Source organism: Phoenix dactylifera, chromosome 18 (genome assembly GCF_009389715.1).
Source record: "Phoenix dactylifera cultivar Barhee BC4 chromosome 18, palm_55x_up_171113_PBpolish2nd_filt_p, whole genome shotgun sequence".
Classification (NCBI taxonomy): Eukaryota; Viridiplantae; Streptophyta; class Magnoliopsida; order Arecales; family Arecaceae; genus Phoenix; species Phoenix dactylifera.
In genome coordinates, this window is record NC_052409.1 from 8,869,112 (window position 1) to 8,887,192 (window position 18,081).

General features: G+C 44.4%; 1 protein-coding gene across 4 annotated transcripts; it reads left to right on the forward strand.

Annotated features, from left to right (window-relative positions):
* The first annotated feature begins 44 nt into the window (after positions 1–44).
* LOC103721382 (cytochrome P450 704C1) lies at positions 45–16,163 on the forward strand. Of its 4 annotated transcripts, none has more exons than XM_039115605.1 (6): positions 46–469; positions 13,977–14,192; positions 14,348–14,629; positions 14,828–15,166; positions 15,269–15,472; positions 15,670–16,163. In XM_039115605.1, the coding sequence occupies exons 1-6, from the start codon at positions 143–145 to the stop codon at positions 15,847–15,849; spliced, it is 1,548 nt and encodes a 515-aa protein (XP_038971533.1). In that variant the 5' UTR covers positions 46–142; the 3' UTR covers positions 15,850–16,163. The 4 variants fall into 4 exon arrangements, with proteins under 4 accessions (XP_038971534.1, XP_038971533.1, XP_038971535.1 ...); XM_008811568.3 differs by having other exon boundaries at positions 50–469; positions 14,348–14,620; XM_039115606.1 differs by lacking the exon at positions 13,977–14,192 and having other exon boundaries at positions 45–469.
* The last annotated feature ends 1,918 nt before the right edge of the window (positions 16,164–18,081 follow it).

The following is an 18,081-nucleotide window of genomic DNA, read 5'->3' on the forward strand; positions in this document are numbered from 1 at the left end:
TACATCAACAGCCAATCACCTAACCAAAAACGATTAATTATGAAAAGAAGAAGCTTTCTTGTCCAACCTGCCAACCTCTCCTTAGATATCTCAGTGGAAAAGTGGCTGGAGACATCGCCAATCATTCTCTCATCAACTCACCATGTTCTTTCTTTCAGACCCCCATCCCCTTGGTTTCGCAGCCATGGCAGCAGCTCTGATCCTGCTTGCTGTTGCCTTTGCCTTCGGAGTCCTGATTGTCTGGAGATCACTTGGAAAGGCCACTAGGAAGAAGAAAAGGTATCCCCCAGTCGCTGGAACCATCTTCCATCACTTCCTTAACTTTGGTCGGCTCCATGACTACTCCACAAGCCTCGCTCGCAAGCACAAGACCTACAGGCTGCTCTCCCCTTTCTGTAGTGAGGTCTACACTGCTGATCCGGCTAATGTGGAGTTCATCCTCAAAACCAACTTCTCTAACTATGGGAAGGTATACTTGATCCACCCAGTCATCTTTTCTTCTTTTTTTCCACCCTCTTGAAAGGTGTAAGGGGTAAAAATCCATCGATATAATGCAAAATTCAGGCTATAGATCTAGTTTAGATTTGCTTCATTCTATCCTTTCTAAGAATAGTATTAGTATATACGGTATAGGTCATGTGCCATGGAGGTTAATGAAAGGCATTGAAGCCTTTCTTCTTTCTTCTTCTTCTTCTTCTTCTTCTTCTTTTATTTGCGTACAAATCACTCCAAAGTCTTTCAGAAATGATTTAGTCTTTTACAAAAAATGCACATTACATCTTATGCTGCATCTTGTAATTGGAGCCTTGAATTACATGTTGAAGGTGAACCTATCAATTTGAACGAATTGATACAGTGATGCTGATCTGTTATTGCAGAAATCCATGCCATCACTTTTTGGTGCTAATACCTTTTTATATAGGATTTTAGAGTAAAATTTCAGTTTTTTAATGTATGGAAATGGCCAGCCTTCCATAAATTTGTATTGGACAGTCAAGTCATGATTAATTTTTTGTATCCGGCTTTGACTTATAAATTTTCTCTCCATTAACTTATAATCCTTCAAGTGTAAATACAGTCCATTAGATTTTAAATTATCGTTACATGTACAAATGTGTAATATAACAGGTTCATCCCTGACTTCAAGCCTCATGAAAAAAAAAATGTAATTCGAGTTATTTTTTGGAGTCAATAACAAGTCGTCATAAAGTTATTATGTGACAGGAGTTCTAAGCACAACATGAACCATGGAGTTCAGATTGCAGCAGGATCTTTTGTCATTGTCAGAAAGTCAATCAAAATCTGATTTTAAAATTTCCTTAACTTTGTTTGAGATTATCTCCTTGTGGATTCAAGAGTTTTGTATTAAAGGAAGAAAATGTTAGTCTTTGCAAATGATAGTGCTTCCAAATGCAGTACTTGCAGATGGTTCTCCGAGGCATTTATGATGCTAAACTGTTTATCGACTCTGTATTTCCTTTTTTTATGGGAAGAAAATTGAGCAGAACCTGGTCAAATTCATTAAGATAATGAAGTTAGAGAGAGAGAGAGAGAGAGAGAGAGAGAGAGAGAGAGAGAGAGAGAAGTAGAATATCTTACTTATAGGAGGAGCTCAACTTAGAGCAAAACAGAAAATGAAAGGAATTTCATCTGAATGCTACCACAACTCCACAGAGGGAGGATCATAACTCTACACCTACCAGATACTGGTCTAAACCAGTCCTTGACCAAGGAAATAGCATTAGTAATAAGCTCTTGTATCTGGCTGTCAATGTTGGAGAAAACTCTTCCTGTTTTTCTCCAACCACAGGCACTGGCAAATGATAATAGGTAAGTAATCCCACCTGTCTCCATCTAGCTTGAACTTCAGATTTTGTCCATGCAGACCACCAAGAAAAAGTGGTTAAAAAATGTTTCAAATTCAAGAGAGATCCAAAGATAACAGAAAGAAAGATCGAAGGACTAATACATCCTTTCTTCCTCAGGTTCTCGGTGATCTGAATTTTGTTGAAAATGGCATGCCAAGAGCTAATCAGAGATTTAACTGGGAGAGGGAGTTTTGAACAACAATTTGGAAAAGCAGAGATAAGACCCACTTCATTCAAGAACTTGTAGAAAGACAGAACAGAGAAGAGTTCATTTGAACCCCATCTCCACCTTCGCTGCAGCAGGGTCGTTAGTGATGCATCGTGTAAGAGTCATAAGCTCTTAGAGTTTAATATGTTGTTCTAATGTTTGGGGTTGGAAAAGGTTAATCTGCCTATTTTGAAGATAACCATTGTCAAAGCCTGTGTCAGAGATTCTCTTCCAAAAAACAAAAAAACTGCATCAGAGACTCAGTTTAACTGATTAAGAGCTGCTGGGAATAATTAACATAGGGAGTGCAGAAGCCAATCTACTCTGAATTTCTTAAACACTGTATTAGTTTGTTAAAACGGACTCTTTCAGTCTAAAAAGCCAATATTCTCAAAACCTTGCAATTATCTGAGAATTCTGAGTTAAATCCAAAAATAAGCAGTGCAGATAATCTTTCAATAATTGTATTAAGTGAAGAAAACATTACTGATCAGATATGCACTCTTCTTTTAGACAAGGCCTATTAATCTCATATTTCTTGTTAAAAGGCAAAATGAAAGGGGTTTTTATCACAATGCATTCCATATACATATTCTTCTTCCAACTGGGGTTTGATTTTCTGAGAGAGATTAGGATGTTCCCTTAACACAGGTCACTGTAAGATGCTTCTTTATTTATTTATTGATATTTTTTTTTGTGAACTAGGATCAGAAAAATTCTGGCTGAAGTTGGGATGAGGAAAGGACTTGAACCTAGGTCCTTGGAACGAACCTCCAAAGATACCAACTGCACTAGTTGGCACGCTCCACTGTAACATGCAAAAATTAGAATGCCAAAATTGAAATGTTTCCATCTTTTCTCCTTTGAAAATCTGGGAGTCACAAGGCCCATAAGTAGGAGAAGAATGAAAAAATATGGCGAAAGGAAGTGCTATCTATCTTTACTATAGCAGGTAGGCATTCTCTAATTATTTGAACATCCACCTCTGAAAACAAATGTAACTTATAATGCAGCTATGAAAGTAGAGGGAGGAATGCAGCAGTGGTATTCCAGATTATGGTATTAGAAGGATGGTGATAATGACTGTACATCAAATATAGTGAGTATATTTGATGTATAGTCAAATATACTCACTATATTTGAAGAAGACGAAGACGAAGAAGACGAAGAAGAAGAAGAAGAAGAAGAAGAGGAAGAGGAAGAGGAAGAGGAAGAAGAAGACGAAGACAAAGACGAAGAAGAAGAGGAAGAGGAAGAAGAGGAAGAGGAAGAGGAAGAGGAAGAAGAAGACGAAGACAAAGAAGAAGAAGAAGACGAAGACAAAGAAGAAGAAGACGAAGAAGAAGAGGAAGATGAAGAAGAAGAAGAGGAAGAAGAGGAAGACGAAGAAGGAGGAGAAGGAGAAGAAGGAGGAGGAGGAGGAGAAGAAGAAGAAGAAGAAGCAGAAGAAGAAGAAGAAGAAGAAGAAGGAGGAGGAGGAGGAGAAGGAGGAGGAGGAGAAGAAGAAGAAGCAGGAGGAGGAGGAGGAGGAGGAGGAGGCGGCCTCTAAGTGGTCTTTTTGGTGAACCAAGCAATGTTTGAACTGAATTTCATTTTTATGGTTTCATCAGGCTTTGGTTTGTCACGCCCCGGATCCGGATCCGTGACACGGCCGTGCTATTGCCGACTATCGCCCACAGTAGCACGCAGCCTCATACAGGGGTAACAGGTAGCCAAAAAGGATTCATCCTTATATATATATTAACAGTTTGCAGTACAACCTTCAAGTTTGAAACCAAAAATACAGAACTTCTATGCTATTCAAATGTACAGAAGTATATAAGCTTCTCCAAAAATACGAAGCTCTGTAACAAAATAAAAACATATCTGATGGCGATCACTGGTGAGGATCTGAAAGAAAAAGTAAATGAACGGATATGAGCTACACGGCTCAGTAAGTAATCCTGCATAATCCTACCGGATCAACCAGTAGGCTAAACATGTAAATCAGGGTTTTGAGAAGCTGACATGCATGTTTATCTAATAATCATCCTGGCATAATAAGTATGCAATTTAAACAAAGCAGTAGTGCAAATCACAAAATTTTCATATTATATGCATATGAAACCGTGCCCCCCGGCATGCCGTGGTCCTTTTACTCTCGGATGCTACTGCGAAGTCAGACTCGGCCACTGGCGGGGCCAGCTCAGTTACTATTCAGCCACTGGCGGGGCAAGCTCAGTTACTATTCAGCCACTGGCGGGGCAGGCCCAATTCCAATTCAGCCACTGGCGGGGCAGGCTCAGTTACTATTCAGCCACTGGCGGGGCAGCTCAGTTACTATTCAGCCACTGGCGGCTCAGTCATTCTCAGTAGCATCTTTGAGCCCATTATAGTGCCTCTGGGCTAGCTAAGACTTTATAAACTTACATGCATGATTATAATATCAGTATCATCATGTTGCATACATAGCCATAGCTTCTGGGATCATTAAAGTTACTTATGCATTGTAACATATCATGTATGAAACATATATACTTAAAATAAATGCTTAGGAAACATTAATAACATAACATGATCCACAACAGGATTAGGACAGGTTACTTACAGTGATTCGTTTTCTCCCAAGTTTCTTACGTCCTGGTGACGGATCCTGAGTCACCTAAAATCACATTATAATGAGCATATTATTTTCTTTTACTTGTTTGGATTCTACCCGAAATTTAGCCCAAGTCTAATGTGTTCATATTGGAGCCTTGATTGGGTCCATATGGTTTAATTGGCCTTCTAATTGGTCATTAGGCTTAATCCCAAGTTTAATTTGGGTTTAATTTTGGTTAAATTTATAGTCTGGCTTGTCCAGACTTAGCCCAAATTTGATTGGGCTCGGGTTTAGTCAAATTTGGCTAAACCCTTTCCCCCTTTTTTTTTTCTTTTTCTTTTTCTTTTTCTTTTTCTTTTTCTTTTTCTTTGGGCTTAACGGGTTGCGGGTTCGGATTCGGATCCGACCCGCGAACCCGTTATCGGGTTCTTTCTCCCCCCTTCCAGAGGCTTCCGCCTCTTCACCTTCTTTGTCTCTACCGAAGCCCATGCTTCCGGCCCTCTTCTCCGGCTCCCCTTCTTCTCCTCCGGCCAGATCTGTGGCCTTCTTCTTCTCCGCCGGCCGGATCTACCGCCTCCTCCTCCTTCCGACCTTCACCGAACCCTCCCCGGCCAGATCTACCAGCCCGGAGTGGTGTTTCCCCTTCGGGGCGGCGACGGTGGGAGGCCGGCCCTTTCCCTCTCCTTCGAAGTGGTGCCGGAGGAGAGGAGAAGAGCCGGGAGGTGGGATCGAGGCCGATCTCCTTCGGGAGAACTTCTCCGGCTCCGACCACGGCGAGGTAAGGCCGTGGTCCGCGGTAAGTATCCCCCTCTTCTTCTTTTTTTTTTTTTTTTTTTTTCTTTTTTTTTTTTTCTTCTTCCTCTTCCGTTTTCTTCTCTTTTTTTTTTTTTTCTTTTTTTTTGTGGGAGTCTCGCCACCACCTCTCGGCCGGCGGAGAGGTGGGGCTCGGCTGAGGCTGGCGGCCTTGAGGCCGCGTTGGTCGCCGGCACGGCAGACCCGGCGGCCCTTGGCTGCCCCTCAGCCCTAGGGCAGCCACGGCCGGGGCCTGTCACCCGCAGGCCGAGTCCGGCTGGGCTCGGCCCGGGTGGCGTGGGCTCGGCTTGGGCCGTTCTCAGGCCGGCCCGCGGCCTGTTGGTCCGGCCCGCAGCCTGTGGGTCCGGCCCACGGCCCTCCTCCTGTTCTTCTCTCCCGTGCCGGTCTCCTTCCTCTCTGTGCCAGTCTCCTCCCCTCTGTTTCATCAGTGAAACAGAGGGGAGAATACCCTACAGAGGGGTATCTCCACTCCCTAAAACTTTATTATTTAACCTAAGGGCCACTTACCTGGATTTTTGCTGGTTACCGTTGGGCCGTTCCTCCCCCTCGTAGTCCCTCCTTCCTCTTGGAGCTTCAGGGCTCTTCCGCCTTAGGCTCCAGGGCTTCGGCTCTCTCTCTTTCAGTGTTCTTGGGGGCCTCCGACTTAGGGTTGCCGGCAGGGACTTAAATAGTGGTTTAGAAGATGAGACCCCCCTCTCTGAGAGGTCCCATCCGCTCCATGCCTCCCCTCTCCGGGAATGGCCGCCGCCCCCTCTGTCTCCGGTGCGCCGGCATCGACTGCCAGCAGGGGTGGGGGTCACCCTTCCCTGTCGGTCTTATCCCTTCGTTTTTTTTTTTTTTTTATAATAATCATTATACTGGCTACAGTAAAATTTGGGCCCAACCCTTAACTGGGCCTATTTTTCTATTGGGCCTAGTAGGTTGTGGGCCCGGACATTACATTCTTCCCCCCTTAAATAAATTTCGTCCTCGAAATTAAACATACCTTGGTTCTCGAAGAGCTGAGGGTAGCGTTGTCGCATCTCTTCCTCCAATTCCCAGGTAGCTTCCCTTTCAGTGTGGTTGGTCCACTGGACTTTAACGTAGGGAATGGTGCGCCTTCGGAGGATTTGCTCTTTTCTGTCTATGATGCACAGGGGAGCCTCCTCATAGGTTAAATCTTTATTTAATTGCAGAGGTTCATGTGGTACCACATGGCTGGGATCCGGGACGTACCTCCGTAACAAGGAGACGTGAAAGACGTTGTGTACGCCTGATAGCTCTGAAGGTAGGGCCAATTTGTAGGCAACTTTGCCTATTCTAGCAAGAACCTCAAATGGGCCAATGTAGCGAGGACTTAATTTGCCGTGTCTTCCGAATCGGGTAATACCCTTTGATGGTGAAATTTTTTAGGAAGACAAAGTTCCCCTCCAAAAATTCCGAGGCCCTTCTTCCTCTGTCAGCCCATCTTTTCTGTCTATCCTGGGCAGCCTGAAGCCTTTGCTTAATTAGTAGTACCTTGTCTCTGGTGTGCTGGACCAGTTCGGGTCCTAGCATTTTCCGCTCCCCGACGTCATCCCAGTGTAAGGGGGATCGGCATCTTCTCCCATAGAGAGCTTCGTATGGGGCCATCTGGATACTGGAATGGTAGCTATTGTTATAAGCAAATTCCACCAGTGGTATGTGACTATCCCAGTTTCCACCTAGGTCCACAGTGCAAGCCCTCAGCATGTCTTCCAGAGTTTGGATTGTCCGCTCTGACTGGTCGTCAGTCTGGGGGTGGTATGCTGTACTGAGCCTCAGTCCGGTACCCATGGCCTTCTGAAAGCTTTCCCAGAATCTGGACACGAATCGGGGGTCACGATCAGAAATGATGCTCACTGGTACTCCGTGCAGGCGTACAATCTCATCGATGTATAATTGGGCCAGCTTGTCTAAAGGAGTACCAATTCTGAATGGCAGAAAATGAGCTGATTTTGTAAGGCGATCAACAATCACCCACACTGCATCATTCTTTCTCACCGTTTTGGGGAGTCCTGTAACAAAGTCCATCGTGATGTGCTCCCACTTCCATTCAGGAATTTCTATTGGTTCCAGCAACCCTGCTGGCCTCTGGTGCTCTGCTTTTACTAGCTGACAGGTCAAGCATCGGGCCACAAACTCAGCTATTTCTCTCTTCATCCCCTTCCACCAGTAATGTTCCCGAAGGTCCCGGTACATTTTAGTACTGCCTGGATGAATAGAGAAACGGGATTGGTGGGCTTCTTCCATGATTTCCCTTTTTAGGTCAACATTTGCCGGTACACACAGTCGGTGGCCAAACCTTAGAGTGCCATCTGGGTGCATTTGGAGTTCGGGTCGCAACCCTTTCTCCACTTCATCCTTGAGCTGACAAATGTGCTCATCAGACTGCTGGGCAACCTTTATTCTATCAATCAAGATTGGTTGTATACTCAAGGCGGCCAGCAAAATTTTTGTAGTTTGGGTAACCACCTCAACCTGCATTTCATCGAGATCCTTCTGAATCTGTGGTTGAGTGGTGAGTAAAGCGGCGGAGCTTATAACTGACTTTCTGCTTAGGGCATCCGCCACCACGTTGGCCTTTCCTGGGTGGTATTTAATACTCAGGTCATAATCCTTCAAGAGTTCCAACCACCTTCTTTGCCTCATATTCAATTCCTTCTGGGTGAATATATACTTCAGGCTCTTGTGGTCGGTGTACACATCACAGTGTTCGCCATACAAATAATGTCTCCAAAGTTTCAAGGCGAACACTACTGCGGCCAACTCTAGGTCATGTGTCGGGTAATTCTGTTCATAGGGTTTCAGCTGTCTCGAGGCATAGGCTACCACCTTGCCATCTTGCATCAGCACACAGCCTAGCCCGTTCTTGGAAGCATCACTGTAGATGGTAAATTCTCCAGTTAAGGACGGTAATGTCAAAATTGGGGCAGAAACTAACCTTTGTTTAAGCTCCTGGAAGCTCCTCTCACACTTGCCGTCCCAGATAAACTTGGCCCGTTTCTTAGTCAACTGGGTCAAAGGGGTAGCTATTTTGGAGAACCCTTCCACAAATCGCCGGTAATACCCGGCTAATCCCAAAAAGCTTCTTATTTCCTTGGCGTTGGTGGGACGAGGCCAATCCACCACCGCTTCTATCTTCTTGGGGTCCACTGACACTCCTTCCTTGGAGATTATATGGCCGAGGAACGCCACACTGTCCAGCCAGAACTCACATTTGTTCAGCTTGGCGTACAGTCTCTTCTCTCGAAGGATTTGTAGCACTACCCCCAGATGGTCTTCATGTTCCTTCCGACTCTTTGAGTATATCAAAATGTCATCGATAAAAACTATCACGAACTGATCCAAATATTGTTTAAAGACTCTGTTCATCAAGTCCATAAATGCAGCCGGGGCATTGGTCAGTCCAAAAGGCATAACCAAAAATTCATAATGCCCATACCTGGTTCGAAATGCAGTTTTTGGCACATCCTCAGATTTGATCTTCAGCTGATGGTAGCCTGACCTCAAATCTATCTTGGAGAAGACCTGGGCGCCTTGCAGCTGATCAAACAGGTCATCGATCCGTGGTAGGGGATATTTGTTCTTTATGGTTATCTTGTTCAATTCCCGGTAATCGATGCATAGTCGCATACTCCCGTCTTTCTTTTTCACAAATAGGACAGGAGCTCCCCATGGCGACGCACTGGGCTGGATGAACTTTTGTTCCAGGAGTTCTTGTAGTTGTACCTTCAATTCCCTTAACTCAGCAGGGGCCATCCGGTAAGGAGCCTTGGAGACTGGCCCCTCTCCTGGTGCGAGGTCGATTGTGAATTCGATCTCTCGGTCTGGGGGTAATCCTGGTAATTCCTCCGGGAAGACATCCGGATATTCTCTGACTACTGGAATATCTTCCAGTTTGGTCTCTTTCTGGGTATCCATTACACAGGCCAGATAGGCCATACACCCTTTTCTCACAGCCTTTCCAGCTTTCAAGGCAGAAATAAAGTGTAGTGTAGGAGCATCTTGAAGGGGTATATCGCCCTGAAAGAAAAATTCTTGCTCCCCAGGTATCCGAAATACCACCCTCTTGTGGTAACAATCAATGTGGGCGTGATACTGTGACATCCAGTCCATGCCCAAGATAATATCAAAGTCTTGCATGTCAAGCTGTAAAAGATTTGTCTCTAATTCTTTTTCCCCTATCTGAATTATGCAATCTTTATATTTAATGTCAACAATTGCGGTTTTCTGAAGGGGTGTAGCAACATGCCATGGTTCCACTAATTTCTCAGATGTGCTATGTAATTGTCTGGAAAAGCTAACCGACACGAAAGAATGCGTAGAACCAGAATCAAATAGAATGAGGGCAGGAATCAAGTTGACCAGAAGTGTACCTGTCACCACTTGATCGCTAGCACTGGCATCCTGTCGAGTCAGTGCGAAAACCCGAGGGTTACCCCTCGATCTCTGGTCCTCTGGTGCAGTATGTCGGGGCTCGTCCTTCTTTCGGCTAGGGCAGTTGCGGGCGATGTGTCCTGTCTGCCCGCAAGAATAACAAGCTCCGGTCTTCTTCATGCAGGTACCCCTGTGGTTTCCGCCACAGGTGGGGCAGCCTCTGCTCTGTCTCTTCTTGGGCACAGCCCCCTTGCTGCCTCCAGCCCCACTACTCGGTGCTCCTGATGACCGGGTCCTCTTCAGGTCCTCCCTCTCTCTCCCGGACCGTATCAGGTCAGCCTCAACCTTCAAGGCTCGGTCCAGTACATCTTTGTAGCTTGAGAATAAATGGGAGGATATTCGGGACCGAATCCCGTACCTCAATCCCTGCTCAAACCGGTTCACCTTACTTCTCTCATCCTCCATGAACTGGGGGCAAAATCGTCCCAGTTCGTTAAATTTATTGGCGTACTCCAGAACGGACATCTGGTCAGTCTGGGTTAGTGTCAAAAACTCATTCTGCTTCGCCAGGTGCACTGAGTCCGGAAAGTATTGATTGTAAAACATCCCCTTAAAGTCCCTCCAGGTGAGTCTGTCAACGGCATAAGCCGTCTCCATGGCCGTCCACCAGTATTCGGCGTTTCCTGTCAGCATAGAGGTCGCTAGCCGGACTGTCACCTCATCAGGAAAGTGGAGGGCTCGGAACATCTTTTCTATCTCCCGGATCCATGTTTCAGCCGCCATAGGGTCAGACCCACCCTCAAAGGTCGGGGGGTTCAGTCGGCGGAACCTCTCATAGCAGGAGTCTGCTGATGGCATAGCGGCCAACTGCATCATCTGCTGCTGTTGCAGCACTTGCGCCATAAGCTGATACACTCCGGCTAGGCCTGCCTGACCTGCTGCAGACCGTGGAGTATCCGGGAAAACTGACCGCTCGCTGGGCTCCGGGGAGGGTGGTCTCCGGTCGTCATCCATATCTTCCTAATGATCACCTAGCAGTCAAAATTTTTTTAAAGTGAGGTTATGATAACTAGCATATTATAACATTTTCTATAACGGTGACATTCTTAACTACCCTTTTCCTTAGGCATTTTATGGTTATTCTATTGTTTAACCTAAGGCTCTGATACCACTAGATGTCACGCCCCGGATCCGGATCCGTGACACGGCCGTGCTATTGCCGACTATCGCCCACAGTAGCACGCAGCCTCATACAGGGGTAACAGGTAGCCAAAAAGGATTCATCCTTATATATATATTAACAGTTTGCAGTACAACCTTCAAGTTTGAAACCAAAAATACAGAACTTCTATGCTATTCAAATGTACAGAAGTATATAAGCTTCTCCAAAAATACGAAGCTCTGTAACAAAATAAAAACATATCTGATGGCGATCACTGGTGAGGATCTGAAAGAAAAAGTAAATGAACGGATATGAGCTACACGGCTCAGTAAGTAATCCTGCATAATCCTACCGGATCAACCAGTAGACTAAACATGTAAATCAGGGTTTTGAGAAGCTGACATGCATGTTTATCTAATAATCATCCTGGCATAATAAGTATGCAATTTAAACAAAGCAGTAGTGCAAATCACAAAATTTTCATATTATATGCATATGAAACCGTGCCCCCCGGCATGCCGTGGTCCTTTTACTCTCGGATGCTACTGCGAAGTCAGACTCGGCCACTGGCGGGGCCAGCTCAGTTACTATTCAGCCACTGGCGGGGCAAGCTCAGTTACTATTCAGCCACTGGCGGGGCAGGCCCAATTCCAATTCAGCCACTGGCGGGGCAGGCTCAGTTACTATTCAGCCACTGGCGGGGCAGCTCAGTTACTATTCAGCCACTGGCGGGGCAGCTCAGTTACTATTCAGCCACTGGCGGCTCAGTCATTCTCAGTAGCATCTTTGAGCCCATTATAGTGCCTCTGGGCTAGCTAAGACTTTATAAACTTACATGCATGATTATAATATCAGTATCATCATGTTGCATACATAGCCATAGCTTCTGGGATCATTAAAGTTACTTATGCATTGTAACATATCATGTATGAAACATATATACTTAAAATAAATGCTTAGGAAACATTAATAACATAACATGATCCACAACAGGATTAGGACAGGTTACTTACAGTGATTCGTTTTCTCCCAAGTTTCTTACGTCCTGGTGACGGATCCTGAGTCACCTAAAATCACATTATAATGAGCATATTATTTCCTTTTACTTGTTTGGATTCTACCCGAAATTTAGCCCAAGTCTAATGTGTTCATATTGGAGCCTTGATTGGGTCCATATGGTTTAATTGGCCTTCTAATTGGTCATTAGGCTTAATCCCAAGTTTAATTTGGGTTTAATTTTGGTTAAATTTATAGTCTGGCTTGTCCAGACTTAGCCCAAATTTGATTGGGCTCGGGTTTAGTCAAAATTGGCTAAACCCTTTCCCCCTTTTTTTTTTCTTTTTCTTTTTCTTTTTCTTTTTCTTTTTCTTTTTCTTTGGGCTTAACGGGTTGCGGGTTCGGATTCGGATCCGACCCGCGAACCCGTTATCGGGTTCTTTCTCCCCCCTTCCAGAGGCTTCCGCCTCTTCACCTTCTTTGTCTCTACCGAAGCCCATGCTTCCGGCCCTCTTCTCCGGCTCCCCTTCTTCTCCTCCGGCCAGATCTGTGGCCTTCTTCTTCTCCGCCGGCCGGATCTACCGCCTCCTCCTCCTTCCGACCTTCACCGAACCCTCCCCGGCCAGATCTACCAGCCCGGAGTGGTGTTTCCCCTTCGGGGCGGCGACGGTGGGAGGCCGGCCCTTTCCCTCTCCTTCGAAGTGGTGCCGGAGGAGAGGAGAAGAGCCGGGAGGTGGGATCGAGGCCGATCTCCTTCGGGAGAACTTCTCCGGCTCCGACCACGGCGAGGTAAGGCCGTGGTCCGCGGTAAGTATCCCCCTCTTCTTCTTTTTTTTTTTTTTTTTTTTTTTTTTTTCCTCTTCCGTTTTCTTCTCTTTTTTTTTTTTTCTTTTTTTTTGTGGGAGTCTCGCCACCACCTCTCGGCCGGCGGAGAGGTGGGGCTCGGCTGAGGCTGGCGGCCTTGAGGCCGCGTTGGTCGCCGGCACGGCAGACCCGGCGGCCCTTGGCTGCCCCTCAGCCCTAGGGCAGCCACGGCCGGGGCCTGTCACCCGCAGGCCGAGTCCGGCTGGGCTCGGCCTGGGTGGCGTGGGCTCGGCTTGGGCCGTTCTCAGGCCGGCCCGCGGCCTGTTGGTCCGGCCCGCAGCCTGTGGGTCCGGCCCACGGCCCTCCTCCTGTTCTTCTCTCCCGTGCCGGTCTCCTTCCTCTCTGTGCCAGTCTCCTCCCCTCTGTTTCATCAGTGAAACAGAGGGGAGAATACCCTACAGAGGGGTATCTCCACTCCCTAAAACTTTATTATTTAACCTAAGGGCCACTTACCTGGATTTTTGCTGGTTACCGTTGGGCCGTTCCTCCCCCTCGTAGTCCCTCCTTCCTCTTGGAGCTTCAGGGCTCTTCCGCCTTAGGCTCCAGGGCTTCGGCTCTCTCTCTTTCAGTGTTCTTGGGGGCCTCCGACTTAGGGTTGCCGGCAGGGACTTAAATAGTGGTTTAGAAGATGAGACCCCCCTCTCTGAGAGGTCCCATCCGCTCCATGCCTCCCCTCTCCGGGAATGGCCGCCGCCCCCTCTGTCTCCGGTGCGCCGGCATCGACTGCCAGCAGGGGTGGGGGTCACCCTTCCCTGTCGGTCTTATCCCTTCGTTTTTTTTTTTTTTTATAATAATCATTATACTGGCTACAGTAAAATTTGGGCCCAACCCTTAACTGGGCCTATTTTTCTATTGGGCCTAGTAGGTTGTGGGCCCGGACATTACATGGTTTGTTAACATTAGTTTTCTAAACAATTAGCATTTTCAAGATAGTTTAAATTTGCAAATATTAAAGAACCCTGTAAAGAGGTTTTATTGAATAACTAGTGATAACCTCAGAGATCGTTCTCTGCAACATGCACAGCCTCTCTAATATATCTGGCAAGTTCAGGAGAAGCCAATAATCTTGTTTTTGTTACAAGATATCAAAATTAGTTTATGTTGCAGGGACAATATAACTACAACAATATGAAGGATCTCCTTGGTGATGGAATATTTGCAGTCGATGGTGAGAAATGGTACCACCAAAGAAAAGTAGCCAGTGTTGAATTCTCCAAGTCGGTGTTGAGAGATTACAGTAATGCGGTCTTTATCTCCAATGCAACTAAGCTTGCTTCAGTCATTTCAGAGGCTGTAAGATCAAGCAAGATAGTGGATATTCAAGTGAGTGATAGAATCATCGTGTTAGGTCTTTGTTTTATTACCTTATACTGGTCTTTGTTTTATTATATATACTAACTTTATAAGCCACTAGAAGGATAAGTGATTGAAATCCTTCACTTAAAGTAGTCACATAAATGTGGTTGACCTACTTGCAGGACCTATTCATGAAGTCAACAATGGATTCAATCTTCCAGGTGGCCTTTGGAGTGGAAATAGACAGCTTGTGTGGATCTAATGAAGAAGGGAGCAAATTTGCTGAGGCATTTGATGACTCAAGTGCCTTAACCACATGGCGTTATGTTGATATCTCTTGGAAAATTAAGAAGCTCTTAAACATTGGGTCTGAAGCAGTGCTAAACAAAAGAATTCAAGTGGTTGATGACTTTGTGTACAAAGTGATAGACAACAAGATAAAGCAACATGATTTGGTAAGACTGGTACATATCCCTCTCTCCTTTCCTTTTCTGTTATCCTTTATTTTTATTTTTGGCCATAATTAATGGTCAAAATGGTACATAATAGAAAAATAAAGAGATATACAAACATCCTCATAATAATAAATAGACAGGAGCAGGCCTTAGAGTGTTGTGATTTCTAATTGAATGCCTGATTCTTTTGCATGAGTGGCATTGCAGTCGAAGAAGGAAGACTTCCTCTCTAGATTTCTAGTTGAGAGTCAGCAGGATCCAGAAAAAATCACACACAAGTACTTGAGAGACATCATCCTGAACTTCATGGTTGCAGGAAAAGATACAACAGCAGTCACTCTTTCATGGCTCTTCTATATGCTCTGCAAGCATCCTTCTGTCGAAGAAAAGATAGTTGAAGAATTGATCCTTGCGACTAAAGAGATTGGAAATGATGCATCCATAGGAGAATTTGCAGCAAGTTTAACTGAAGAAACCATTGACAAGATGCAGTATCTCCATGCAACACTGTCAGAGACTTTAAGGCTGTATCCTGCAGTTCCCCTGGTAAATTTTTACTGCAGAAGTCATTCATGAATGTAATAACATGCAAAATCCAAGATCATGTATTAATCTCATCATAAGTTATCTGACTGACATGCCATCCAGAATCCCAAGATTTGTTTCGCGGATGATACTTTGCCAGATGGGCATGATGTGAAGAAGGGGGATATGGTGGTTTATATGCCTTATGTTATGGGCCGAATGAAATTCATATGGGGCGATGATGCAGAAGACTTTCGGCCAGAGAGGTGGCTTAACAGTGATGGAGTATTCTCTCCTGAAAGCCCATTTAAGTTTACCGCGTTCCAGGTAATTTTTGTTATATAATTGTAGAATTCTTAATTGTACACTTTGTTGAGGGGGTCGCAACATAGAGATGGTTCACTTGAGCATCTAATGTCTTTTGGAAAAAAAAATGTTGAACATACATTAATTTTTCTTCATCATGGTATTAAGTTAAACTTTCAGCAAGACAATGACATGGACTTCTTATGGTGGGCATGCAGGCTGGTCCACGTATATGCTTGGGAAAGGAATTAGCTTACCGGCAAATGAAGATCTTCGCCGCATTGCTTTTGAGTTTTTTCAGATTTAAGCTGAGTAATGAGAGACAACCTGTTAACTACAGGACCATGCTAACACTTCAAATTGACAAGGGTCTTCATCTCTATGCATTCCACAGATGAGACTAGAATTCTGAGTTTTCAGTGCTACATTTACCTGAGCTGGCTTGGTAACTTCATGCCACAAATGTAAAGAACCAGCAATCTGATTCTCCAGTTAACACCATTTCATAATGAATACTAAAAAGAACTCTGTATTCATCAAGAAGGGCATGCTTCTTCTTTTTTTTTAATTCTAAAAAGAAAATCTTTATTTTATGCTCTGAAGAAAGCCGTTCAAGATTTGTCATGTTAACAGTCAGTCGTAAAATTTTGTTTTCAGACATGCAGTGTACATGGCTAATTTTGAATGAAGAGCATTTGGTGGGTAGTTACAATAAGATGCTTAAATGAAATTTGATCTGATATCTGAGTGTGATCAGGAAAACAGAAAAAGAATTATTTGATCACGCAAACATGATGGACAAACATGTTCATGTTCCTCTAAGGAAACAAACTCAGACTTGATTATTAGTCTTTTCTTAGTAGAGTGCCTAGGTGGAAAAGACTTTGCCATTGACCTGTACATGATTTCTTCTGGAGTGGAGCTGGGGCTTATTGGAGGGTCATCTGTCCTCACTGCTTGGGGGCAAATCTGTAGGAGTAAAGATCGGAGGGCCAAAGAATCTTCATGCAGCAGTCGTGTTGATTGGAGGGAGCCTGCAGGAAATCTGCAGAGTTGCTCCTCTCCTGGTTGAGCTTGGGAAATAGAAAAATTCTCAGAAGTTTATCTTTGAATCAAACCATTTACAGGAAAGTGATGCTTGTTGTTTTGTCTCCTTTCTTTCAGCAAACTGTATCTGAACATCAATTATAGGAGGTGGCACAGCTGCTGCAAGGGCTTTGCAGGTGCTTTGATGTCATTTGACATACCAGGAGAATATGGCATTGGTGCTCTGGTGGCATATTCTACATTCAGTCCTACCATTTCCTCATCGACAACGTAGCGTCATGCCCTATCACCAAACACCTTTGGCAAGTAGCTGAAAGTAAAAAGAGCATCTTGGTGCGCAGGATTCCTGCTGCTGGTAGGTCTAGGGAGAATCATTTGTATGCAGCCTTATTCTCTCACATGTAAAACGACTGTTTAGAGGTTATTTTCACGTTTCAAACTTATAACCTAGGTCACAATGGAGCAACCTTATCTTTACACTAAAACCTGCAATGGTGATGATTTTTTGTTGAGTTCATTATAAAAAAATAAGATTCTTATGAATCAAAATATGCCATCCAGCCTGGATTGAAAGAAAGTCGTATGCCATCTTGTTGGCGTGTGGATTGGGATTTTTTCAGCAGCCAACGTTTGTTGCCAATATGGATGGAAAGAAATAGCTGTATCTTTATTGGCGAGGAGAGTTTGATCACTAGTAATTGGCCTAGAGAATGGGTGGAGCCAACTCTTGATAGAAAGAAGGAAGCCTGCGCTGCTTAGAGGTTATGTTTGTGCTCTTAAAGGGGCCTCTTGGAGCTGATTCTTGCATTTGAGATCCTACCTCACGCAGCTTTTGTGACATGGGTTTGGTGCAGTTTGGTCGGATTGCATAGGCCAGTATTGAGGTCTTCCTTGCCTCGTCATTGTTGAAAATATTTTGCTTAAAAACTGCTATATCTTTATTTTATAGAAGTATTATAAGTAAATAATCTACTAGAATAAAATTAAAACATTGAAAAGAGCTTGTTTGGGTCGAGGCGTGTGATATACACTGCCCTAAGAGCATAATTTGCCCCCTACATGTAGGCCTACGATGATCTCATCCCCAATGTACAACAACCTGGCTCAGCCCGATCCTCCTCTAACGAGCACGATCGCTGTAAAAGCTTGACCCGATTGGCTCCTTCAGATGCCTAGAAAAAATAAAAAGATAGAAAGTAGAAAGTTGAAGAATGAAAAAACTCTCTATCTATAAAAGAAACCCTCGGGAGACAGAGTACCAGTGAGAAAGAGAGAAATTGGATTATTTTTGAATTAATCTCAGAGGAGTCTATTTTTAGACTCTATCCGGAAGACCGAAGAGATGCGATGGTTCTAAAGATACGTCTTGTTTCAGAAATATTGTATCTTTTCGGAAACCAACGTTTTCTTTCGAAGAGTCACAACTCATCTGAAAGAGACATCTTACAAAACGATATTTTAAAACATTTAAAACAATTAAAGTTTAGAGAATAAAAAAATTATTTTTTTATTAAAACTCCAACAATCTCTTCCAAAAGATTTAATTTTTTTGAAAATTATAAAGTAGAATATCTGAACAACTT